The sequence below is a fragment of the Mastigoproctus giganteus genome, chromosome 2 (genome assembly GCF_048544385.1).
Source record: "Mastigoproctus giganteus isolate SK-2022 chromosome 2, ASM4854438v1, whole genome shotgun sequence".
NCBI lineage: Eukaryota > Metazoa > Arthropoda > Arachnida > Uropygi > Thelyphonidae > Mastigoproctus > Mastigoproctus giganteus.
This window is the reverse complement of record NC_143576.1, coordinates 167,478,544-167,506,332: the sequence shown is the minus strand read 5'-3', so window position 1 is coordinate 167,506,332 and position 27,789 is coordinate 167,478,544. Positions and strand designations below refer to the sequence as shown.

General features: G+C 37.4%; 1 protein-coding gene across 1 annotated transcript in view; it reads left to right on the top strand.

Moving 5' to 3' along the window:
• LOC150089729 (dipeptidyl peptidase 9) overlaps nt 1-27,789 on the top strand; it is a 483,518-nt gene that overhangs the window by 383,991 nt on the left and 71,738 nt on the right. The window contains 2 exon segments of the mRNA XM_090390084.1: nt 16,302-16,404; nt 27,645-27,694. Of these exon segments, the coding sequence (XP_090246210.1) occupies nt 16,302-16,404; nt 27,645-27,694 (153 nt within the window).

Here is a 27,789-nt window from a genome sequence, read left to right as displayed (position 1 = left end):
CATTGCATTCCTGTATGGAGGATCCAAAGCTCGAACCAACCTTTCCACAGCATCCCAAAGGTGCTCCACAGAGTTCGTGAATGGGGAGGCAATTCCATGGTGGTAAAATCTGCAGAATGCTTTTCGAACCATGTTCTTGTCACCACTGCTCTGTGTGTGGAGGCGCATTGCCCTGCTGGAATAGTCCATTGCCCTGTGGATGCACGATGACCATGAAGGGATGCAGATGGTGTGCATGGATGGACACGTAATATGGACAGTTCAGAGATGCGTCTAGACGTACCAGAGGTCCCAAAGTGTGCCATTTGAACACACCCTAGACCATTACGGGCCATTCACCTGCCTGAACAGTTCCTTGTTGGAATGATGGGTACATAGCTTTGTGCAGTTTCCACCCTCCCATCCACTCAAAATAACTGTAAACAGGACCAGGAGACCTGTCTACAATCATCCTAGGTCCAGTGCTGATGTTTTTTCACCTATTTGAGGTGTAGAGTCCTGTGTCGTGGTATTAGCAATGGGACTCTGGTGGGTCAGCGGCTCCCATGGCCTATTTGCGGCTAATGATTGCCTTGATGGTCTTGGTGGAAACATTTCTGGCACCTCCCTCGTTGAAGTCGGCAGTGATTTGTGCTACTGTCATTCTCTGATTGGTTGAAACAATGCGAGACAGACGTCAATAGTCACGATCCACCACCTTTCTCCACCCACAGCGCTATCCACGATGAGCTGTTATTCCGGAAATGGTGTATTCCCGATACACTCTTGATACTGTGGTGCCTCCATAGTCAGGTGGGTCAGCGGCTCTCATGGCCTATTTGCGGCTAATGATTGCCTTGATGGTCTTGGTGGAAACATTTCTGGCACCTCCCTCGTTGAAGTCGACAGTGATTTGTGCTACTGTCGTTCTCTGATTGGCTGAAACAATGCGAGACAGATGTCAATAGCCACAATCCACCACCTTTCTCCACCCACAGCGCTGTCCACAATGAGCTGTTATTCCGGAAATGGTGTATTCCCGATACACTCTTGATACTGTGGTGCCTCCATAGCCAGGTGGGCAAGAGCAGCAGTGCATAGCACATGCTTCTTGATTAGACCGGGGTTCAAGCCCTTGACCACCAGATACGGAGGATGCGGAAAGGTCAGGGATTGACCATCGCATATTCCTGGAGCAAAATGGCTTTAGTTGCTAATGCTCCTAAAAAGCCAAATAACAAACAAACAAACATCTTGATACTGTTGAATGGGGATAGTGCAATTTCTTTACCACCTCCACAAAAGAGTGACCCGGGCACCTCCGTAGCCAGGTGGGAAGGAGCAGCAGCAGTGCGTAGCACATGCTTCTTGATTAGACCGGGGTTCGAACCTGTCACCACCAAATACGGAGAATGCAGAAAGAATGCCACCACATATGCCGGGGAATGCCACCACATATCCCGGAGCAATATGGCCTTAGCTGCTAATGCTCCTAAAATCCAAATAACAACAAGAACAAGAACAAGAGTGACTCATGTTTTGGGCTCTTTTAAAGTCAGCTCACGGCGTTTATCCATACTGACATCGAATTACCATCTACATGGATACAGTGTACCTATATACCAGCCAAGCTGTGGGTTCGTCCACTAGCAAGAAGGGTGACACCGTCGTGTTGCCCAGGAACCAAACATCCCATGAATTCTGTCCTTTCGGTCTAAAATACTAAATTAAAAACAGCTATTAGTTTAGAGACTGTCAACTTTCACAACGACAGATGGAAATTTGTTCCAGCAATCAACCACCTGCTGACCAAAGGCAAATTTCTACAACTGTCTTTCCTCAATTTGAATTTATGCCCCCTCGAATGCCTAATCTGAGCAAGAGGAAGAATCCCATAAGCATTGAGTTTTTGCTCAAACCATTCAAGGCCTTATACACCTCAGTCAGATCAGCTCACAGGTGTCTAGTGTCCAGCTGCTGCAATTTACAGAACTTAAGCCTTTCTTTGTAAGAGCAATCCTTTGTTCCTCTCACCAATCTTGTTGCCCTTCTCAGTAGTGTAATTTGTCCAGAATTTATATTTATTCAGACTACCCGCCCCCACAACCCTAGGTGGAAGTTCATTAAAAGAATTGATTAAGCTTTTGCTGAGTGTAAATTTCCTCACATCTATTTCACAACCATTCTTTTTCAGTTTAAATGTATGTCTTTCGTTGGAAGAAGAATAAAGATGCCACCAACATTTCATTTACTTAACTCTTTTAAAGCCTTTTCACATGCTAGGCTTTCAGAGACTGCTGTAATTACAATTACAATTATAAATTAATTGTAATTGTAATTACAGCAGACTCTCGATTAACCAGGACACTTCAAGACTCCAAATAAAAAAAAAAAAAAAAAAATCAACCAGAAATCAAAAAATTCAAGTAATAACTAGAATAGGTATAAACAGATATTTTGCAAGTTGTAAATAAGTGACAAGCGGCATTATAAGTCGCCATTGGGAGATTAGCGTACCTATTATCTTGCACTCCCTGCTGTCTTCACGCCCGGCGCTCAAAAAAAAAAAGAAACCAAATGTTTAGTTTGTCTTAGTGCGCCGCATCAATTGTTTTGTTCCGCTGCACCTCAAAAGAACAAATTTTGTTTCGTTATTTATGTCAGGGATGTCGGAATTTTTTTTTATATAATTTTTTTTTTTTTTTTTTTAGAAATTGCAAAAATGATGGGTAAATGCAAGAGAGTTGCATTTTCAGTTAAACAAAAACTTTAAATTATTCAAAAGTTTGAAAATGGTGCATCTGTTAAATCTCTAAGGAATCATTATAATAAGAATGTATGAAAATGGCCAAACATTAACAAGTATCGCTGGGAATTCAGATTTGTCAATAATAATATAGTAGCAATATGTTAGTAGTCATTTATGTAAGAGTTATGTAAGACTCGACGAAGTAAGGAAGTCCTGGAACGTATCTCTTACGTATGTCGGGGACTTTTGTATTTTTGGATTAACTGGGAAATCGATTATCCGGGATTTGTTTTTTACCATCTGTCCTGGAAAGTCGAGCGTCTACTGTAATTGTAAATTATATCAAAGCAGGCACCTTCGGAATGACTTGAGCATGCTACAAGAATGGTAAGAAAAGTGGCAGCTATATTTTAATGCAGCAAAATGCAAGGTCTTATACTTTGCGAATAGCAACCCCAAAATATATTATACACTTGGTGAGCCTGAATGAAAAACAGTAGAGGAAGAAAGGGATCTGGAAGTAATAATATAGGCAGATATGTTTTCTGGGCAGTGTAAACAGGCAGCAAGGTGTCCTATCAGTGATTTATTGAACATTATTCTGTAGAGATATGAAGGTCATATCTCACTGTATATAACTATAAGACCACATTTGGAATACTTTGTTCAAGTATGGATACCTCATCTGAAAAAGACTGAGTTTCTTGAAAGGATCCAAACACTGGCAACTCACATGGTTAGATCGGCAAAAGGCCAACCATACAAGGAAAAAATCTGATTATGTGGTCTTGAGAGCTTGGTAGCTAGGCACCCCAAAGTTGACCTGATTTTGGTTAATCTGAAAGTTAGTAAAATGAATAAAGGTGCTATTTTCACTGTTGTAATACAGATTTCCAGAACTCAAGGACATAAATCAAATTAAAAGGGAAGGGGTTTAGACTAAATTGTAGGAAGTTTTCTTTTAGCCAGCAAATCACTGATTGCTGGAACAGGTTGCCTTCACAGGTAGTTGAGGCTGACAGATTGAAATAAATTCAAAGGTCAACTGGATAGTTATCTATGTGAGAAGGGAAGCAAATAATTTGTTGTTGGTTTTTTTTTTTTCTGGCCAGTGCAACAAAAGCCACTGATGAGACATTTTCACCATTAAAAATTTTGTCTAATAACTGAATTTTACTCACTAATGTCATCACCTTTGATTTTTTCACAATTCCCTTGTTATTCGTAGCCATATTTTTGTAGGGGTTAGAAAAGAACTTGTCCACAATAAAGTCACTTTTTTCCGTTAACACACTCGAAAAGTCTGTTTACACTAACACACTGCAAAACGGTAGATTTTTCACTTTTGTAAGCATATAAATTTATAAAATTAAAAGCAAACGACGAACCATTCCATGACAAGTGCATAACACATACTGAACAAGGATTAGAGAGAAACATCCACGCTCGCGATTTTGTCACCCCTCTCCCCCCAGCCACTGAGCTCTGTTTTAACCGGGAAAGATGATTTTAGCCACGCCCGTGTTTTTTTATGGCGGAAAATTTTCACGGCAATTTAAAATTCACATTTTTTTAGGTTTCGTTTTATATTAAATCAGCGACCGCGAAACTGCGAATACAGATACTGCAAATAGCGGGGTTTACTGTATATATATACACACACATACTCAAGGCGGGGTATCAAAAATTTCGCACCCTTACCTAGGAATAATAGCCCTAGCAAGGTGAAACTTCACAGGAACTTTAATCCTTTACTATGTACTCTACATATATAGTAACACATTTCTCTCATCTATGGATCAGTTGTTTATTGCCTGTCTGTAATTAACAGACAGGCAATAAACAACTGTTTATTAGAAGTCTGTAATTTTGCCCAAAACCACTTCATTGATGACTTCCTGAGATGAATCAAAGCGGCGTCCACACAATGGTTTCTTCATTTCTCGAAACAAGAAGTCTGACAGTGCTAGGTCAGGAGAATAGGATGAGTGCTGCAGTAGTTCGAAGCCACACTGGCCAACAAAGTTGGTGGCGGCAATGGTCATGTGAGCCGGTGCATTGTCTGACAGAAGACAGACAGACAGACACCTTTGGTTAACATTTCATGCCTTTTCACCTTCAAAGTATCACATAACTTTTTCAAAAGATTTCTGTAGTATTCTCTGGTAAGTGTGGAACTACAAGGTAGGTAATCTGTCAGCATAACCCCTTTTCTGTCCCAAAACATGGACAACATCACATTTTTTGCAGGTGGAGTAGTCTTTGCCTTTTTGGGAGATGGGGAGGAAGTCTACTTTCACTGCTTTGACTTTAGTCCCCAGATCATACTGGTACACCAAGCATTAGTCATCTGTCACCAACCGATCAAAAAAGTTCTCAACTTTTTTGATAGGTTGGTGACAGATGACTTGGAACAAAAAAGTTCCAAGTTCCATGAAAAAAAAATCTTGGAACAAAAATCTTGGAACCCATCGCGTGGAGACTTTAGTCACGTGCAGATGTTCATGTAAAATGCTGTGGGCAGACCCATAACTAATTCCCACTGCATTTGCAATGAAATGAATTGTCACACGTCTGTCATTCAGCATCTGCTGCTCAACCTTTGCAACCATCTCACTGTCTATGGACGTTGATGGCCTTCCTTTTCTTAGCTCGTCAAAGACACTTGTACGAGTGCACTGGAACTCTCGTTTTCACTTTTTTACAGTGTCATAGGATGGACAATTCTGCCTATACATAACTTTCATTTCTTCGTCAATTTCCTGAGCTCTCTTGGCCTGCAAATGCAGAAACTTGATTACTGCTTGATACTCCACTTTGTCAACCATTTAGTGTATTGATGTGAGATCAACAGAAACTAATGTGAAAACATAAACCCACTTACAAGTAGCTCTTTCTTCTACTATATTTGTTGTAACAGAAAAAAGGACAGAAAGTTAAGGCTTTTTTGTTTGTTTGTTTGTTTGTTCTCATGCACAGAAACAAAAGGCCATCAGTAATGTACAGTTTAATGAATTTATAGAGCATTAAATGGTAAATACTTTGAATGAAACCCCCCCCCCCCTTTAAAATGAATATCCCCCCCTAATAACGTAATGCATACAAAACACTTTGAGAAAACAATACTAACAGAAAAGAAATCAGTCCTTGGACAAGCTGCTTATTTCCAAAATTATTTTAAAAATTCTATGCGAAGAAATCACATAAAACTGCTGGTACTTTTTTTTTTTAATTCATTTATTTATTATGTGTAGGAACCACCTTCCAAGCAATAGCATCTGCACTGCATACAAAGATCCAGGTTTGATCTATGATGAATTTCTTATTCAATTTTACCATTGATAATAAAGTTCTTAAAGTTCCCCTGTGTATTACCACTCCTGCCCATAAGCTTCTTGATTAGACCGGAGTTCGAGCCCGTGACCCATGGTAGTGAAACTGAAGGTGGACACTAATCTAAAGATCGAGTAGAATAGCTTTCTCCAGTGTTTGCTGCAGTGTAATGTGATCATCCAATTGTTAACATTAATATTACCTTTTCCATCAGTAATACAAGAGCCTAGTCTACTGCAATAGTGGGACCCCCAGATTTTCTGAAGTTCAGAGCTACTCCTGTAATTAGTGGCAAATAACATTAAACCCATTATAAAGCCTCCACATGAAACAGTGTTCAGTGCCTAACAAAAACTGCAGTTAAAAAATCCCAAAAAGGTAGAAAATTTTCCCTTTTTTTCTACAAGGCCAGGTTCACAACTCTCTTCCATATTTTCCAGATTTGGCATCTGAAACACTAACTCAATTGTTAGATCTTCATATTCCTTACAGCTATACATAATATGCTTTTGTGATTCCAACTGACTGCAATGGCAGCTTATTCTTTCATTTAGTCCCAGAGTGTGCAACTTCTCATTAATTGACCCATGTCCAGTAAGTAAAAATATACTTTGCTGATCTGGTGGCAACCACTTGCTCTATATAGCAGCATTTCAGACATCCAGGGAAACCTACGCTTTACTCGTCCTTTATTACATATCCTCTAATGAACCTGTCACATGTTCAACGGAGCATTCCCAATCCATACTTTTCCTTCTTTGCATCGGCTGAGTTATCCACTTGTATATTCAAAAAAGAGCCCTGTGTATTACCACCTCATGAAAATACCTAGACCTCTGGGCACCAGTTGCTGGTTTATTGGAACTTTTCTCATTCGCACACCTGCAAAGCAGCATTTGATACCTTTCTATATGCCATACACATTCTGTGCAGCATACGCTTTGAATTGGCTCCAGTTTTCTTTGGAAACTTCAGATTTACTCACTTACCAGAGTGATGCACCATATGTAACCATTGGAATAAATGTGCATTCATAGAAGAGATTGAATGCTTTACCCTTCATTCTCCAGCTGACTAGTAATTTGTGCAATCATGCCTACAAATTTTCTTATCTTTTCTGCTACATACCCCTCGACGTGGGCACCTGTACGTGGTGAGGGGACCTCCCAGTGACGCTGCTGGACTTCCAGACTAGCATCACTGGGATCCAACGCCCACAGCCCAGGTTCCAGGCTTACATCAATGGAATCCGGCGTGTTTGCCGTGTGCTGCGACCCGTGGAAATTCGGAAAGGGGGATCCTGGTGGTTGAGGGGCCCAGCTTCAATACACCACTTTGGCCCCTGCTTCGACAAGACGGGTGGTCCTGGAAGGCCCGGCTAGGATCAATCGGCTAGTAGGCTCGCCTGCGAGGGTCAACTGTGTCAATGCCACGCCCCTACCCTCATGGTCCGAGGGACAGGATTCAGGCTGGCGGCGGTGCGGGTATAGTGTCTGGGTAGCCCTGGCGTCCCGCTCCCGAGCGCATTTATTGCATGCCGGGTAGTGGGCATCCCTTTGGGCTCCGTGGTGGGTGGGAAGCCCGGGCACTGAACAATATAAAAACCTCAATGAATCCTGATAAACCTATTTCTTCAGGGGCCCCAACTCGGTCCCTATCTGAAAACATAGACGGAGAGGCAGATAATATTATTGCGACAAAGAGGCAGCGAACTGAAACATCATCATCAGGGCCTGTCCCAAGATTTCTCATTATGCATTCCACCACTGAAAAACCGATTGGCAAAATGTCGCCCCTTTTTATTCAGAAAGGGTTAGACGGGTTAGCAGGTTCTCCCAAATCAGTTAAGAGGTTCCGTTCTGGAGACCTCTTGATTGAAACAAAAAATGACAGGCAGTCTGAACATCTACTTCGAGTAACATCAATCGGAGGAATACCCATAACAGTGACACCACACAGAACACTAAATTCATCGAGAGGTGTCATTTTGGAGTGGGACCTTCTCAACGTCACCGAGGAGGAAATCTGCTCCGAACTAAAACCACAGGGAGTTACTGCCGTCAAGAGAATCACTGCGCGAAGGGATGGGAAAATTGTTAAAACCAGGAGTGTTATCCTGACTTTTAACTCTCCCAAACCTCCTGATGAGATTAAAGCTGGATACATCAACTGTCCAGTACGTCCATACATTCCGAACCCTTTACAGTGTTTTAAATGTCAGAAGTATGGACATTCTCAAATGGCCTGCCGTGGAGTCCTTGCATGCGCCCGGTGCGGTGCAAAGGACCACGAAACAATAGCATGTTCAGCCACTAAACCCACCTGCATTAACTGTGAGGGAGAACATCCAGCCTATTCAAGGGCATGCCATAGGTGGAAAGAAGAAAAAGAAATTCAACGGCTGAAGGCAGAGCTAAACATATCGTACCAGGAGGCAAGAAAAGCAGTGAAACCTCTTAACATCAAAAAACCTACCTACGCCCAGAAGGTAGCAGGGAGGTGTTCGATTGGGACTCAGACGGACATGTCCGTCCCCCCAAAAGAATCATTTACTCCCATTGCACGTTATCTTTTAAGCTCCCAAAAACCTGCACAGAAGGACCAATCAGCTGCCACTCCTATATCGGTATCTCCTAATGCTCCACAAGTAACAAAAGCAAAAGAAAAGAATAAGAAAGGGGAAGTAACACCTAGTACCCAGGAAAACATGGATGTTGAGCAGAAGGAGGTACATGATGAGTCAGTTTTGGAACTCTTCGCTGAGGAAGAAATGGACACAGGACAGCGTCCATACTTCCCCAGGAAAGATAAATCCAAGACTGACAAAATTAAGCCCTCAGCACCTCGGAAGCCGCCTGATGGACCCACCAAGTCCAAATAATGGCTAAATTCCTACAGTGAAATTGTCGTGGATTCCGGCAAAATACTGACGACATCAAGGCACTCCTGCAAAGGCACAAACCAGTTTGCTTTTGCATACAGGAGACTTATTTAAAGGCAAATGATGACCCCACCATGCATAACATTACCATCATTCGTAAGGATAGAATTGTGGATGGTCCTGCCCACGGAGGAGTCACAATCCTCGTCGGCAACCAGATCCCATTTCAGCCTTTGCAGCTTACAACTAGCATTGAAGCTGTAGCAATTCGCCTTACAGTGGGGTTCATATTAACTGTCTGCTCTGTTTATTTGCCATCTGGGATTGACATCCCCCAGAAAGACCTTGATGATCTTATCATGCAATTGCCTTCCCCTTGTTTAATTCTTGGGGATTTCAATGGACATAACACTCTGTGGGGTAGTGCTGACATCAATGGAAGGGGACGAGTCATAGAGCATATGCTCACTGACAGTGACCTTTCCCTCTTAAATGTGGGAACAAACACCTTCTTCCACATGCCTACCCGTACATTCTCTGCCATTGATCTTTCTATCTGCTCCCCTTCTCTCCTTCCTTTACTTGCTTGGGAGGTAGAGGAGAACCCATATGGAAGCGATCACTTCCCCGTGATAATCACCCTAACTAGTGGTATACCGTGTCTTCCATTTAGTTTACCGCGGTGGAAGCTTGATCAGGCTGACTGGAATGCCTTTCAACATCTGGCAAATCTTGACATCGCTACAGTCAGTCAGGTGCCAATCAATGATGCAGTCGTGTACGTCACAGAAACAATTGTCCAAGCAGCTGCAATTGCAATCCCAAAATCATCTAGCCGGTTCCCACTATTTCCGAAACCTTGGTGGAATTCCGAATGCACAGCAGCAAAAAAAGCACAAAACAAAGCCTGGGGGATATTCCGCCGATATCCCACAACTGAAAATTTAATAACATTTAAACGTGCACGTGCGAAAGCGCATTATGTACGACGTCAGAGCCAAAGGAAATCTTGGATTCGTTTTACATTTTCCATAACTCAGGCTGCTAGCTCAAAAGTAGTCTGGGATAAGATCCGGAAAATGAAGGGAAAATATCCACCATGCCCTTCTGTGATCCTCGAGCATAATGGATGTCCAATTGCAGATCGAACTGCAGTAGCAAATACTCTAGGGGAAACATTTGCAAAAATATCTGCAATAACATCTTTTCCAGCAGAGTTTTTTGCCCTGAAAGAGAAAAATGAGAAAAACCCCCTGAACTTCTATTCAAAATGGCTTGAATCGTATAACAAGCCCTTTTCACAGGAGGAGTTAAATGCTGCACTCTTTCTCACACACGCAAGTGCTGTGGGGCCCGATGACATCCACTACGAAATGGTAAAACACCTCACACCACAATGTAAGGATCACCTTTTAATTCTGTTTAACAGAATTTTTCTTAATAAACAATTTCCGGACTCCTGGCGGAAAGCAATCATTCTTGTCTTCCCAAAACTAGGAAAGGATCCTAGCAATCCAAGTAATTATCGTCCTATTGCTCTGACAAGCTGTTTGTGCAAAGTCCTGGAAAGAATGGTTAATGCACGCCTAGTATGGTATTTAGAAACAAATGGTCTGCTTTCCAGGACACAGTGCGGCTTCCAAAGAAATAGATCCACTCTGGATCATTTAATCCGATTGGAAACGTCCATTCGTGATGCTTTTATTAAATCCGAGCATTTGGTAGCAGTTTTCTTTGATATTGAAAAAGCGTACGACACAGCCTGGCGATTTGGAATTTTAAAAGACCTCTATAACTTTGGTCTTAGAGGTAACCTTCCTGTTTTTATTAAAAACTTTCTTTCGAATCGCCAATTTCAAGTCCGTTTAGGATCCACCCTCTCCCGAGTTCTCTCTCAGGAAGAGGGAGTCCCACAAGGATTCGTTCTAAGTGTTACGCTTTTCGCAATCAAAATAAACTCTATCGCAGAACAACTTCCACCCACTGTAAACAATGCCCTCTATGTAGACTACTTTGCTATATTTTGTGATTCATGCAATATGAGGGTCATTGAAAGGCAACTGCAGAAAACCATTGATCATCTTACAGCTTGGTCTTTGGCTAATGGGTTCAGATTTTCATCACAGAAGACTGTTTGTGTACACTTCTGTCGCAAACGTAATCTTCATCCTGACCCAGAATTAAGGCTTGGGCAAAATAACATCCCATTTGTAGCAGAATTCAAATTCCTTGGACTTATTTTCGACAAAAAGCTGACATTTTTATAACACATTCGTCAGCTGAGGACAAGTTGTGTCAAAGGGCTTAACATCCTTCGTGCCCTTTCGTCAACTTCATGGGGCGCAGATAGTTCTACCCTTTTTCGCCTTTACCGAGCACTTGTCCGTTCCAAACTCGACTATGGGTCTCAGGTTTATGGTTCTGCTAGAGATAGTGCACTTCGGTGGTTAGATCCAATCCACCATCAAGCCATCCGGACAGACAGTGGAGCATTTCGCACATCTCCTGTCCAAAGCCTTTATGTTGAAGCAAATGAACCATCTCTGTCTCTTCAACGTAAGCAGTTGTCCTTACAGTACGCCTTCAAATTAAAATCCCTGCACGATCATCCCACGTGGCCATCCGTTTTTGAGCCGCGCTGGGAAAACCTCTACAACACCCGTTGGACTGCCAACAAACCTTTTGGTATTCGCATTCAAGGGCTGCTGAATGAGCTCAACTTGTCGGTAGACAACGTTGCCCAGTCACCAAGGCAATTCTTTCCACCCTGGCATGCTTATTTTCCAACTTGCGACTTCTCCCTTAAGATCTGGGAGAAGGCTACGACACCGCCATCTGTCTACCAGCATCTCTTTGCATCACATAGACAGCAGTATTCTGACTTTCTGCCAATCTATACAGATGGCTCAAAGTTAGAATGTCATGTGGGATCTGCTGTTGTGTTCCCTCACAAAACATTATCCTATAAGATCCCACAAGAAACTAGCATCTATACTGCTGAGTTGCATGCAATACAATCAGCCCTAGATCACATTAAAAATCGCGACTACCAGAGGTATATGATTTATTGTGATTCATCAAGCGCGTTACAGGCTCTGGTATCGGTGAGTTTTAACCCTCATCCGATCCTGTCCAGGATCCGGGAGATTCTTTTTTCTCTCATAGAATTGGAATATGATATTCGCTTTTGCTGGATCCCAAGCCACATTGGGATCCGGGGAAATGAATCGGCTGATGCCGCTGCTAAATCAGCCATTTCCCTGGATAATCATTGTCTGTCAGTCCCTTATACAGACTACAGGCAAATAATACTTTCTAAATTACTCTCCCAGTGGCAAGATTCTTGGCACGGACAGGCCACAAATAAATTACATCGCATTAAGCCTGTAATTGCGCAATGGCAGTACAGTCTACGCAGGGACCGAAGAGAGGAAGTTGTTCTTGCTCGGCTCCGCATAGGTCGTAGTCATCTAACGCATTCCTACTTGCTGAGGACGGATAATCCACCTATGTGCGAGATATGCAACGTAATTTTAACCGTCAGTCACCTTTTTGTAGAATGTCCTGTTTTTATTGAAGCACGACGCTTGTGTTTTACTGATTTTAATAATTTGACTGAGCCATTTACACTCAGTCAGATAATATGTGACAGAGACAATATGTCTGACGTTTTTAACTTTTTACAATTTATTAATGTTCATACAAAGATCTAAGTTTTATGCTTTTACTTTTATACCTTTTTAAACATAATAATTAATTGTTTGACGTGGTAGCCTTTGCTACCAAAATGTTTAATAAGATTTTAAATTTGTCTTGGCGCATTATGGCCTTAGCTGCCAATGCGCCATTAAAAACCAAACCAAATCTGCTACATAAGGTATGTTGGAATTGAAACTCAAAGATCTATCCAGCATGATGCCTAAGTATCTTAATTGTCTTCCAGAATGTACTTACTTTATCCATACTGTTTCTCCCGGTTAAAGGTCAGCAACGTGGATGAAATGCTTCCACTTAGTATGGTTGGCACAGTCTGCTGGAGTGAGCCCTAGTTCCTGCATACCTTGCTAACTCTGCTCTCTCTTGTCATCTTCTGCCTGCCTCTCCTCCTTCGACCTGGAGCCTGGCAGCTAAGCACATGCTTGGTAATGTGAATAAACTCGCAGTTCTGGACATGCCCCGCCATTTAAGTCAATTCTCCCTAATCTTCAAGTTGATTGGGTGCAGTTTTCATATCCTGTCTCACATCTTCATTCCATCTTCGATCTCTCAGTGTTATTCCCAAACTTCACCTTAGTATTCTCATTTCTGCTGACATTAAAGCTCATTCTTCTTTTCTTCTGACAGCCCAACACTCCGAGCCATATAAGATACATGGCCTTACCACCTGTTTGTAAATTTTTTATTTCAGTTTAGTTGGCATCTTCTTGTCTTTCAAAACACCAGACATTTCCGGCCACTTGGCCTATCCAGATTTTATTCGACTTCGGACGTCCTGTTCACAGTTGCCATTTATGTCTAGCACTGATCCAAGGTACTTGAAGGTATTGTAATCCACTAATGATTTCACACTAATTGTTCAGTGCCAAAAATAGTCCTTTAGCACCGTAAAGAGATTGCCTGAATAACCTGTCAAGTGCAACATCATTAAAATACAGTGGACCCCCGCTTTACGATTGGTTCACTTTATGATCATATCACTCTACTATGGACTCTCCGTTTACTATACGATATGTGGTACGCACCAGTTATTGTGATCTCATTTGCAAATTCAATTTTAATTCTATTAAATTGCGATTCTGATAAGCGAAAATAGGAGGAATATTATCCACAGGCTATAAAAGTAAAGATATAAAGCACAAATTTACACTTTATTACCTTGCCAATTAACAAATATAAATGATATGTGAAAATTGGAAGAATAGTTTCCACAGGTTAGCAAAATAAAAATTAATTTATGCTTACATACATAGATTAATGACTATGTAATATGTACATGCTAATTGATATTTCTGTTCACTGATATGTTTTTTTTGTTGTAAAATTTAAAACAGTAAAAGATAAGCAATCAATAACAAAGAACTTGCACAAACTGCAACTAACACGGTACATGCAAGTGAAATACAGAGTAACAAGTTTACGAAAATTAAATAGGAATGAAGAGAAGATTCTGAAAATCTATTGAAGATTCCATGGAAGGGGAAACATTTTACCATAATAACAATGTAAAATCCCACAGAATTCCAGCTATCGGTACTATCACAAATGCAATAAGATCAAGTTTACTACCCGTTTATAATAATTGCACTAACAGAAATGCCCAATAAACCGGAAACTGCAAATTGTTTTTGTTTTATTTTATAGTTGTGACCTCCAGAAATATCACAAAAGTGTTCAAAATTGATTCTTATAACAGAACATATGATAATGATGAAAGTGTAGTGCATTGATTTTCTCAAATTTTATTCTATAAAGCAGCTGATTCTACTAACCGTTGACAATGTTAAAAGGCACCTACTTATTTCACTTTTTACAATGGGCTGGCTTACAATTCTCTGCAACCAGAGCACGTGGTCCTTCCTCTCAGCCAATGGCAGCCTTTGTAAACATATTGGCTGCTTGTTTTGTTTTGCATCCTTTAGTTGAAGTGATTTTTTTGTATTGTGCTTTAATCAGTATATTAGTTTTAATCAATATGTACAATTTCCATTATAAAAATCACCTTTTAGAGAGATAGATAAATATAGCTTAGTTATATAGCGAAAATTTCAACTTCCGAGGTCTTGGAACGAATTACTTAATAAACAATGTGTTATTGGGTTCACATTATGATATTTTCACGACACGTTGTTGTCTCAGGAATGGATTAATATCATAAAGTGGGGTCCACTGTACTTTCCCATTGAATGGACTCAAATGCCCTTTCAAAGTTTTTTTTCATACTTGCTATTTGAACCCAGGATGTGGTTTCTAACAGCCTGAAGTGCATCCTCACTTCCCTACCCTTAAGTGAAGCCATATTGTTAGTCAGACCAACTTAAGTCTATGAACCCATAATTCTATTGGCCAAAATCCACTCATATCTACTTTTCCCTAGCATTGGTAGATGTTTAAGATGAAAAAACTGAAAGTAAACCACACTGTTTACTGAGAATAATTGATATTCTCCACACTAAAGATGAGCAGAGCCAGGGCTGCCTGATGTCAAATTTGGAAGTCCACATCAATAAATAAACAGACAAGCTTATTTATGTATTTTTGAGTGGTTGAAGTTGACAAAATCTAAGAAAAGTAAACTTGCTGGAGAAGACTTAGGAATACTGAAATAGTTCACAGGTGAAAATGCCATTATCAGTTAAAAGTGAAACTACTGATTTTTCATTATGTCTCTAAAATTAAGTTGGCATCATTGTTAGCAGGTATTTCCCCACTGATAATTTTTTTGAAGCCAGCTTACATTCATAATCAAATTAAAAAATATAGTGTATTACTTAAAGTTATGGTTTAGTTGTATAGTTTTTCGACTGGAATATTTGCAGACTCATTCATTTTAAAATTTTGTATTTTTCTTTCTCTATACAGATTAATCATTTCTTCCAGTTTTGCGCAGATTGTTAGATAAGTCATTTATATGTAAATAATTACCCCTTTCCCTATTGTCATAGCTTCACTTCGAAAACACACACACACACACACACACACACACACACACACACACACACACACACACACACACACACACACACACACACAATGCAACCTCAATATAATGCAGCTGTTGGGGTCCCCTGTGTTATGTTGTGGTTGCATTATGCTTTAACACCTATGTTGTAAACAAAACACATTATAGCCGAAAATAAGATTCACCAAATTATTTTTTTTTCTCCAATTTTTTAATATGAAAACTCAGTGTCCAAAACACAATCCATTAAACCAACATTTTAAAATGTGCAGATTTCATTATGTAAATATTTTTATTTTATTTTAGTTTTACTGTTTTGCTGTCAGTGTGCAAAATGGGTTAAACATTTTAAATAAATGCACTGTTAACACGATACGTTGGTGTCTCTGATGACACCAATATACTGTGTTAGTTTTTTTTAATAATGCTGTATTTTAAAATAGAATTAGTAAATGACAGTGCCTCCTATATGAAGGGGGGGATTAGCCTAAAATGTTTTCATGAAAGTCAATACAGCCAATCTGTGCTGTAACTCTTCTTGTGTGTTCACTGAAAATTTCAGGTTTCTAACTATATTCTTCTCCTTTACAGAGGATTTTGAAGTGTGGAAAGTGAATGAATATGCTGACTTTTGAGAGACTCAACATTTCAATATATTGCTTTTTTTGTATTTTTTATAGGGCACAGTAGAGATTTTGGATCAGGTGGAAGTATTGACCTGGCTTTCTAGAACAACAGGATATATTGATATGAAGAGGATTGCTATCCATGGATGGTCATATGGTAAGAATACTTAAGAAAAATTTCATTTGTTAATTTTATTTCATTCTCATTCTCAGATTTTTTTTTTTTGAGTGGGCTAAAATCAGAAAAAGCAAAATTAGCCATATGCAATATACATATGATTACTCGTACCAGTAGTTGAGTTATCCTATGTAGAATGAATACAAATTTCAATTACTATGGTGAGTGATTAACACTAAGATTGCATAATTTTTTTTTTTTTTTTTTTTTTTTTTTTAGCATGGGATTGCATTCCTCAGTTTTGAAAGGAATTTGGAAAGAATTGACAGTAAATAACTTTTACCTGCCTAGCCTATGTAGTTTCATGCTCATTTATAAAGTGTGAAAATTTTGCAAAATTAAATTTCTGAAATCAAGAACAAAATTCAAGCCAGATATAAATTCCAAAAATATTTATAAAAACAGTATTACTTCAACTGTGCCCCAGTTCATCAGAAAAACAAGAACTCATAGTACTGTACATAAGGATTGAAGATTAATAAGACAAAAGATATTTTTTGATATCAGACTTAAAATTTCTGAAGATTGTAATGTTCAGGATATATGAAGAAGAGTTATTCCACAGATCGCAATGGATATTGTGTAGTTAAGGCACATGTTTGGGATAGTTTGTAACAGTGGCTGCTCATGACGCTGATGTATAGGGGTACTGCTTCTTAAAGTTACATTAAAATTGCCTTGGTTATAAGACATGTAGACATTAATAATAAGCAAGTTAAAAATACTACAAAACATTAACTGGACACTTCCCATTAACAGACTTCGGTAATCTTGAAATTTTATTTAAAAATAAAATTCCATTTGGTTTTTATTTCTTAAAATAGATTAATAACGTTTTCATTCAAGTTTGGTGCACTGTTGACACTGATATAATTTACTTAATGGGAATTCGGGCGAATCCTGTGAATAACAAAAATACACAGACATTGTGGCGTCACATCCTTCACGATCAAATCGGCACTGTTCGCTCTGCAGTTCCTTTGACTTTTTCCTGCTGGCTCCCTGGTATGGGCAACCCACCAATATTGCAGGTGGATGTGAGATTTTCCACAAATTGCACTACAGTAAAACCAAACCCGGGAAATTCAACATACTTTTCCAGGCCCGCTTTGTAGAGACTGTACACATTCACAAGTTTTCAAGGCGGAGTTGGGCTTATGCCTGGGAGCCACCCTGATTGAAGAATAGACACACATGCACAGATACGCACACCAGTGTTTAATGATACATACAGAGCATCTAAATATATAAATATATCTTGTATACTTTGATGTACATAATCTTGAGACTATATTGTGTGTAATTAATAAATGAATGGAATGAGTTCCTTTGATTCATTTTGTCACTTCTAAAAAAAAAATGCATGTTGGCAACCCGCTGACCAGGCAATCAACCACTGGGAGCAAAATGTGGAACTGTTGTTTTCGTTTTTTTTAGGAGCATTAGCAGCTAAGGCCATATTGCTCCGGGATATGCAGTGGTCATTCCCTGACCTTTCCGCATTTTGCCGTATTTGGTGGTGACGGGCTCGAACCCCGGTCTAATCAAGAAGCATGTGCTACGCACTGCTGCTCCTTCCCACCTGGCTACGGAGGCGCCATGTGGAACTGTCTGGTGCACAGTTCTGCCTATGGTTAAACTTCAAAGTTTGGAAATGATTCCATGCTTTTATTCATTTATTATTGAAATGATTATTGGAAATAGTTGTTTTCCCATGAACCAAAGTTCTTAGGCTATGGTTGGGCCTGGATGGCCCGGGCTTTGTTTAATACTTTTATTAAATTAAGCAATTATTTATTTTGTTTTATTTCATTTATTTATTTTTATTTTTTTTTATTTTTTTTGATTATTGGAAATAGAGGAAGAGTATACTATATGCAGGACCTGTTAATAAAAATATTCATTGCATTGCATTTCATTGTTCTTTACAAAATTTCATATAATTCTGTTGACTGTATATTTAGATTTAAAAAGATGGGAGCGCTGCAGTTCCACAGTGCCTACCAAAGAGCCACCCCTGGTTTGTAAGAAACAGCTGGAATTGCAGATGCTAATTCATAAAACAGTGCTTGTGGAAATATCTGCACATTATTTCTACAGGCACTGTCTTCTTTCTGATAGTGACTGTTTGTAGGTGAGGAATCATTAATCTGGCCCTCTTTTGGATAACATTTATGAATTTAAAAAAAGTTTAGGGGGGATACCACCCCAGATGTGGAAACAATATTCCATAGTGGGAAGGATTTGTATCAGTGGTTATAGAGGAAAAAAGGCTAGCAATAAATGAATAAATTTCTGTTTATACTTTGTATAGCAACAGCTAGAAGGCAACTTCGTTGTAACTATTTTATTGCAACCAATTTACCAATGGCAAACAATTGGGAAATTGATTTTAGTGACGGCACACATTTTCAGAGGCTGTGATCTGATGCCATGATAACCTCAGCTGGACCTACTTGTATGAAGACCTTAAAGTCAAAATGAAGAAAGATTTGAAATAAATCACTTTATACTTGGAAGTAATGCCCTCTTGATGAAAACTTAAGTCAGAAATTTTGGAACAAAATTATTTCATCAGATTCATTAGATTGCCAAGATTATGGTTGGTAATATAATGAACTACAGTATTTGGAATGCCAAAATTTGAAAGACTAAAATCTATAAGGTTTTTTGTAAAATCTGAAAACTTACTTTCCCATTAAGTGCTCAATATATGCAGAATGTTGTTTTTACTTTTAACAAAATTTTAGTGGCAAAGAAGTTGCCATCAGTTCATTAGGCAATTTTCATTGAGAAATAAAAAAAAAAAAACTGTTGAGTGGAAAAGGCTGAATTTATTAGGCAGTGTATAGTCTTGGACCATTGGTTATCATGATACTGTCATATCAACCACTGGACTTCTATTAGAATTATAGTTTCACTTATTGCCAATGGAAATTTCTGTCCAGCAGTGAACAGGCACACTAACAAACAAAAAAGTTAAAAGCTAAATATCCTCTTCTGCCATTTGTCAAGCAGTAATTGCCATGACATGGTGACAATGTGGTTATATCACCCAGTGCCATGCCTTACTTTTGTACATAAAACAGCAGCTCTGATTGAAATTAGAAAGTTGAACACTGCTTGGAAATTTTTAAACAACCTAAAGAGATACTCAGGATTAGATGAACATGAATTGAAGATGAATGCTAAAATAGAAAGACAAAATATAAAACTTATTGTGTTCAAACAAAGGAGTTGTAATCACCATGTGTTGCCACATGCAACACTTTAATGAAAATGAGCATGACACCTGAGGGACAGTAATGATCTCAAGTGGGAAGAGATTTGTCATGAATTTAGAAAATTATATAAAATGTGAATAAAGTAAAATAGCCTAGAATAGAAATAAAGTAGTCATAAAACCTAGCTATGGATGAGAAGTAACTATAGCATGCAAAGTACTAATGTAAATTTTACTGATCATCATAAAGGAGATAAAGTGTTATAGTAAGAATATATAGTATCTCATTCACCCTTGGGATCCTAATAATTTCAGATATATTTAAAAGGAAGCTCTAGTAAAGCAGAAAGTAAGGAAGTAGAAACAGTGGTGGCATAGGTATGTCAGGGTTGCAGACCTGTTCCTTTAGATTGGATCTTGAACAAATAATATAGAATACACAAAAGCCAAAATTAAATCAAGAATTAAGATAAAAATAAAATACCATGATAAATAACAATACAGCCACTCCTCGACTTATGTAAGGATTGCATTCTGCAGAACTCTATGTAAGTCAAATTTTAAGTACGTCGGAATTTCTCTAAATACTTATCCAGCACTCGCAACTATGGACGCAGAATTTAATTGAAGTAAAAAAGAGGTGTTCGATGAACATGTAAATAGAATTATTTATTATATATATTTATATCTATTTATTTATTATTATATATATTATTTATATCTCATGCACAGAAAAAATTACAAAAGTGTACAAAATTACAAAAAGAGAGAGGAGACAGGCCATATAATGTCAGCAAGTTTTACTTTTCAAGCATCGTTGCCAGAATTAACTCTCCAGCTGATAAGCACACCCCTGCAAAAGTTAGGGAGATTTAGAAGGGATTTTTTCCAACATGTCACAGAATTTCTCTGCAGCTGCAGAATCAGCACTGGTGACTTCACCACATACTTTAATGTTTTGGAAACCAGCATGATGCTTGAACCTATTAAACCACCTGTTGCTTGCCACAAACTTGGTTTGTGGTTCGCTGTATGTATCCTTAATATCTTCATAAATACTTCTTCCTTTAGCTTGATTGACCATTGGATTCAGGGGCACTTGCTTCTCAATCTGATTTTCCATTCATATTATTAATAGCTTTTCCATCTTCGATATATAGCACCTGAACCCTGTTTTGTGATCACTGTTGATCTTAAATGCGTTGATCCTTTAACATGTTCTTTTATACGTGCACTGTCCCTTAAAATAGTATTCACTGTTGAAGCAGTGAGACCTAATTCCATGCAAGAGATGACTAACTTTGTCCTGCTTCGTTCCTCTTAATTAATCATCTTCATTTCTAAATCAGTTTTTTTTTCCGTTTCCTAGCACTGCCGCCACTTGCACTTTCCGTTGGTCTCTTTTTTTTCCCTTCACCATTGTAATAATTAAAAAGGAATGAAGAGAAGATTCAGTAAAGGGAACTCATTTCACTGTAACGTAAAAACCCACATGATTCCAGTTATCGGTATTATCGCAAATGCAATAAGATCGAGTTTACTACTCGTTTATAATAGGTTGCGCTAACAGAAAAGCCCAATAAACCGGAAAGTGTGCAAATTGTTTTTATTGTTTTATGGTAGTGACCTCCAGAAATGTGTTTTAGAAAAACATCACAAAGACATTCAAAATTGATTTTTATAACAGAACATATGATATCGATGAAAGTGTAGAGCAATTTCCATTATAAAAGTGACCTTTTAGAGAGATAAATAGCTTAGTTATATAACGAAAATTTCAACTTCCGAGGTCTTGGAACAAATTACCAAAAAAAAAAAAAAAACATGTTATTGGGTTCACATTAACATGTTATTGGGCTCACATTTTTTTCCATTTCATTTCATTTTTTTTCCAATTATTTCATAAATGGAAGATTTTCCATTTATTCCTGCGGGATGCAAAATACTTTTCCGTGATTTTTTTAAGTTTGCATCAATCGGCAAAAACTTACGTAAGCCGGGGAGTGCTTGTATCTACATTGCCTGAGAATTTGATTGTGATATGTATATTCTGGTAGTAGTCCTTTTGATCAATTATTTGTATTTATTAAAATTAAAATACAATCATTAAAAAGATAGTTAAGAAAAAGGTACCGGGAAATTTACTCATGGATTTCTTGTACAGTACTTTAATATTACCAGAGATTCTGAAATCTGTATAATTACATGGAGACAGTTGTCATGTATCGAGAAAGAAAAACATTGAATAAGATGATTTGAAATGGTAGTAGAGGTTAACAACATAGAAGTTAAATACCTCTCTGTTTTCCATGCAAATGTTAATTTTTTCTATTTTTATGGTCAATTTTGATATCCAAGTCTAAATAGTTGTCTGTAGTTTTTTCTACAATAAGTTCTTTGAGATATATGTGGCGAAATTCTTGGATGAAATTTGGACATTTTAAAATGCATATGTTGTCTTTGAATCTGAAAATTAACATTCTTATGGTAAAGAAATTTCTGACCGTGTAGGGACAGGTTTACAAAATTCAAAGGGATGCCCTTGGGTATCCTTTTGATTTAATAGCATAATACTGTTATATTTATTGTATAGGTTATTAAAAACTAATTTTAAATTCTTAAGCTTGTGAATAGACTTTGAAAATCGAAAGTTTGGATGTGGTTTTGCTGTTACTTTGTAATGTATCTATAACTAGTCTGTTGTTAACTGTAATTTTGCCATTAGTGATATGGTCCAATACTGGTTTTAGCAGTTTTTCAAGGATTTTGCCAGCTAGTTTCACATAGCTGTCTCTGCATGATGTAGAAGTCTGAAACTGACTGGTGATTTCTGAAATTTTGGAATAAGCACACTCAGGAAAATTTGTAATTGTTATTTAATTTTTTGTGCAGCAGAGTTAATTTTTTTTTGGTAATAATATGTAATAATATTGGGGGGAGTTAAAACTTTTGTTTTAACTCCCCCCAATTTGTGTATCACTAGAATGAAATTTTTTTTTATATATTTTTAATTAATATAAAAGGCTTTTTGTATGAATATATAACTGTTAGCTGCCTTTTATCGAGGAACTCTTTTTAGCATTTAGCATTAGCATTAGTAGAGGCATTTGATGCAAGAAAGCAAGCTTATGCAGCATCAGCTAAAAAAAAAAAAAAAAAAAAACCACTTCCACTTCACCCCTCTGTTCGTTCAAAATACCTGTCCAGCCGAGCCTTAAACTTATTTAGGCTATCAACCTCCACCACAAGGGATGGAAGTCTGTTCCACCAACCAACCACCCGCTGGCTAAAGGCAAATTTCCGCACATCTATCCTACATCTGTCTTTCCTCAATTTGAGTTTATGCCCTCTCAGGTGATTTTTCTGAGCTAGAGGAAGAATCCCATCAGCATTGAGCATGCTTAAACCATTCAAGGCTTTATACACCTCTATCAGATCACCTCGCTGGTGCCTAGTCTCCAGACACTGTAAGTTGCAAAACTTTAGCCTTTCTTCGTAAGTGCACCTCTTTGTTGCATTCACTAATCTTGTTGCCCTTCTCTGTACTCGTTCCAGCAGCTCTACATCCTTCTTGAAATGAGGCCTCCAGACCTGTATACAGTACTCTAGGTGTGGCCTGACCATTGCCTTATACAATGGAATAATCACCTCCTATCCCTGCTGGAAAAATTCCTGTATATCATTGACAGTACTCCATGAGCTACTCTTGCAGCCCGTCTGCACTGCTCAGAGAACTTCATATCTGCCTGCACAACCACCCCCAAGTCCTTTCATTCTCTACCACTGTCAGTGTAGTACCACAGAGTTATACGTTGCTCTGGGGTTGCTGTTTCCCACGTGTAGTACTTTACATTTGTCAATGTTAAACTTCATTTGCCACCTCTCAGCCCATCTGCTCAACCTTTCCAGATTCTGTTGCAGCAGCATAGTGTCAGTAGTGTCCTTGACAGCCCTGCCAACCTTTGTATCGTCTGCAATCTTGGACATTAAGCTTGATATACCATCATCAATATCATTTATAAATACAGAAAACAATAATGGACCCAACACTGAGCCCTGAGGGACTCCACTAATAACATTAGTCCACGATGAGCAGTGTCCATTGATTACCACTCTCTGTCTTCTCCCCCTCAACCACCCCTTTATCCATAGCAGCAATTTGCCTCCAATGTTACACTGCTCCAATTTGTGTAGCAGTCTTCCACGTGCAACAGTATCAAAAGCCTTTCTAAGATCCAAGTATATAATATCAAAGTTATTCCCTGCATCCAGTTCTTTTGTGACTGCATCATAGTATCCAATCAAGTTGGTCAGGCAAGACTTCCCCTTAACAAAACCATGCTGTGTCTGAGCTATAACTGAAGTCTTGTCTAAATGATCCTGCAGTGCTTCTTTAACCAGTGCCTCCATTAATTTTCCTGGAACAGAAGTTAAGCTCACAGGTCTATAATTACTTGTGTCAGCCTTTGATCCTCCTTTGTGAATTGGGGTCACATTTGCACATTTACAGTCTATGGGTACCTCCCCTGAGTCCTTTTTGTAGATCATGTAATTGATTTTTAATTTGTTCAGTGTAATGGGGCTGCTGCTGTGATCATTATTAAGATGCAATTTTGAATATATCTCTTGAGTATTTTCTACTTATTTCTGAAAATATGGTGTAAATCCACTGGAATTGCATTTATACGTCATTTATGTTGAGTATCGCAAAAGGCTTGATATTTGTTTTTTTGAAAGATGCAGTACTGAACTTTTTGTTCATTTTAAATTTATACTTATATGAGAGAATTTCTCTAACTTCTGGGTATGTTACTGTTTGTTCCTGAATTGCTTGTAATTATATGCCCATGGTTTTTTTTGTCTATATGTATATTTATATGAGTAATATGGAAAGAAAGTTAATAAATTGTAACAAGCTGTAACTAAGAGTTATGAGCCAATGCAGTTGCTAGAGCAATTATGCATTACGACCATAATGTGTATAAAATATTTTGTATAATATTGAAGATAATAATATAGAAGATAATTCAAACAGACAATACCAAACTGGATTTATAGAAATGCAAGGGATAAATATTAAAATAATAATAATAATAAATATATATATACACATAAAACTTATCATTGTCTACCCACAATCTAGATTGTGGTCACCCAGACTGAAGGCAAAAAACAACAAGTTCTCTGTTTCTGTAATGATCAATATCTGTTAAGATATATAAAATATAAAAAATCCAGGGATTAAGTAATTTGAATCTAAACCAATTAAAGGTAGTTAAAAATTTTTGAATCAAAAGGAAGATATTATAAATGTAAGCATGTATTGAACATCATTGACCAACAGAGAACGTAATTTAATAATTAAAAAAATAACAATAAATGTAAAGTATAAGGCATATCTACCGTATCCGGGACATAATGTAACAACTAGTCGTTATGAAATAATAATCCCTCTATTTATGTTTGACCATCATGCCCCATCTCGACAGAGGACCAAGAGGCCAATAATGGTCATGGAATCGCTGCATTTCAATCGCCATACAAATCGTTGCCATGGTGAAAAGATCGAAGTACCAATTCACCCTCCCTCCTCTGATCGATCCACCAATGCAGAGGATTTGCACGGCGGTGGTCCTCATGCAGCGAAAAATAAAATATAGAACAGACAGCACTCTAGAGCAGAGCCACACCACTGTCATACTGTAAGCTGAATCAGCTTATATAGAAGAAAAAAGAAAAATAGATGGCGGCACAGGCGTTGCTAAATTAGCATATCGACACATTACTATTGAATTATATTAAATGTTGACGAAAGTTAAATTATAATAAAATAAATAATTGATTAAGCATTCATTAGAGGCAGCAACTTGCAATTCTTCCATATGAAGCCAAAATGTATACTATTATTGAATTATATTAATTAAAGTTAAATTATAATGAAATGAATAAATAAATAAATCCTTAAGCATTCATTAGAGGCAGCGACATGCAATTCCTCCATATGAAGCTGAAATACATCCAATATTTTTAATTAAATAAAATAAAACATAAGCCAGTAGTATGGCAAAAACTGTAGAGCGAAAATTAACATAAAAATAACCCAAATAAACAATCGAACGAAAAAAAGAATAGATATAAATAGTAGCCCAGAAACCCTTGTATAATATTTCATGTCTTTCGGAACTGGTACCTCTTGGGGGGGGGGGGTACTGCTAAATTAATAAATAATTGGCATTATCCTAAATTTTGTATAGTTTTTGTTAATTGGATTTAAAGATCGAAATTATACAAGGGTTTCTGGGCTACTATTTATATCTATTCTTTTTTTCGTTCGATTGTTTATTTGGGTTATTTTTATGTTAATTTTTGCTCTACAGTTTTTGCCATACTACTGGCTTATGTTTTATTTTATTTAATTAAAAATATTGGATGTATTTCAGCTTCATATGGAGGAATTGCATGTCGCTGCCTCTAATGAATGCTTAAGGATTTATTTATTTATTCATCATTATAATTTAACTTTAATTAATAATTCAATGATAGTATATATTTCGGCTTCATAAGGAGTAATTGCAAGTTGCTGCCTCTAATGAATGCTTAATTAATTATTTATTTTATTATAATTTAACTTTCGTCAACATTTAATATAATTCAATAGTAATGTGTCGATATGCTAATTTAGCAACGCCTGTGCCGCCATCTATTTTTCTTTTTTCTTCTGTATAAGCTGATTCAGCTTACAGTATGTCAGTGGTGTGGCTCTGCTCTAGAGTGCTGTCTGTTCTATATTTTATTTTTCGCTGCATAAGGACCACCGCCGTGCAAATCCTCTGCATTGGTGGATCGATCGGAGGAGGGAGGGTGAATTGGTACTTCGATCTTTTCACCATGGCGACAATTTGTACGGCGATTGAAATGCAGCGATTCCATGACCATTATTGGCCTTGTGGTCCTCTGTCGAGATGGGGCATGATGGTCAGTCTATTTTATTTTAATTTATTTTGATTTTGTTATCGTTTGGTAGTTCCTTTAACCCTCTTTTGGTGATATTTCACGTCTTTCGGAACTGGTACCTCTCAGGGGGGTACCGCTAAATTAATAAATAATTGACATTATCCTAAATTTTGTATAGTTTTTGTTAATTGGATTTAAAGATTGAAATTATACAAGGGTTTCTGGGCTACTATTTATATCTATTCTGTTTTTTCGTTCGATTGTTTATTTGGGTTATTTTTATGTTAATTTTCGCTCTACAGTTTTTGCCATACTACTGGCTTATGTTTTATTTTATTTAATTAAAAATATTGGATATATATATATGTAGACATCTGGTTGAATTCAGACAGTGTCTAGGTTTCACTACTAATATTGGTGGTTGCACTTTTGTACATGCTAATAGACTGCAAGGTTTATAATATTTTTCTAAAAAATTTTTATATAGAAGTTATTTATACTGGTAGAAAATCATTTATTGATATTAAATTTTTTATTAAATTTATCCATTAATTTATTTTGAAATTTTAAGATAAATATAGATTGCTCTAGTTGAAAATTTTATAGTTGAATTTTATACTTAAGTTTACAAATATCATCTATGAATTGTTTAGTTTTGCTGTCATGGTTTCTCATAGTCTAGTACATTGTTTTGAGTACACTATGCTTAAAACTGAGTAATAGATTATGTATGTACACACATCACTCTGCCTTTTTCCTAATCCCCAAGAATTTTAGAAAGCTTATTGCTTTTTTTTTTTTTTTTTTCCTAATGTAAAACTATTTTCATGTATTAACAGTTGAAATTATTTATGGTTTTCTTTAAAATAAATCCATAATTGCTTTTTTTTTTTTTTTTTAAGAGATTTAAAGCCTATCTTGAATATGTTTTGTCTATTTGCCTGCAGTTCTTAAAGTCTAGTGAAATAGATATTATATTGATTGTGTTTAAATTCTTATTCTAATTCATTATTTTTCGAAATATATATTGTTTATTCTGCAGGTGGCTACTTATCTTTAATGGGTTTGGCTCAAAGACCAGATGTTTTTAAGGTATGAGCTTTATAAATATAATCTATGTTTCATACTAATAGTGTTTAAATTATATGCTAAACTTTTCAATAAGAATGTATGTTAGTTATGATTAT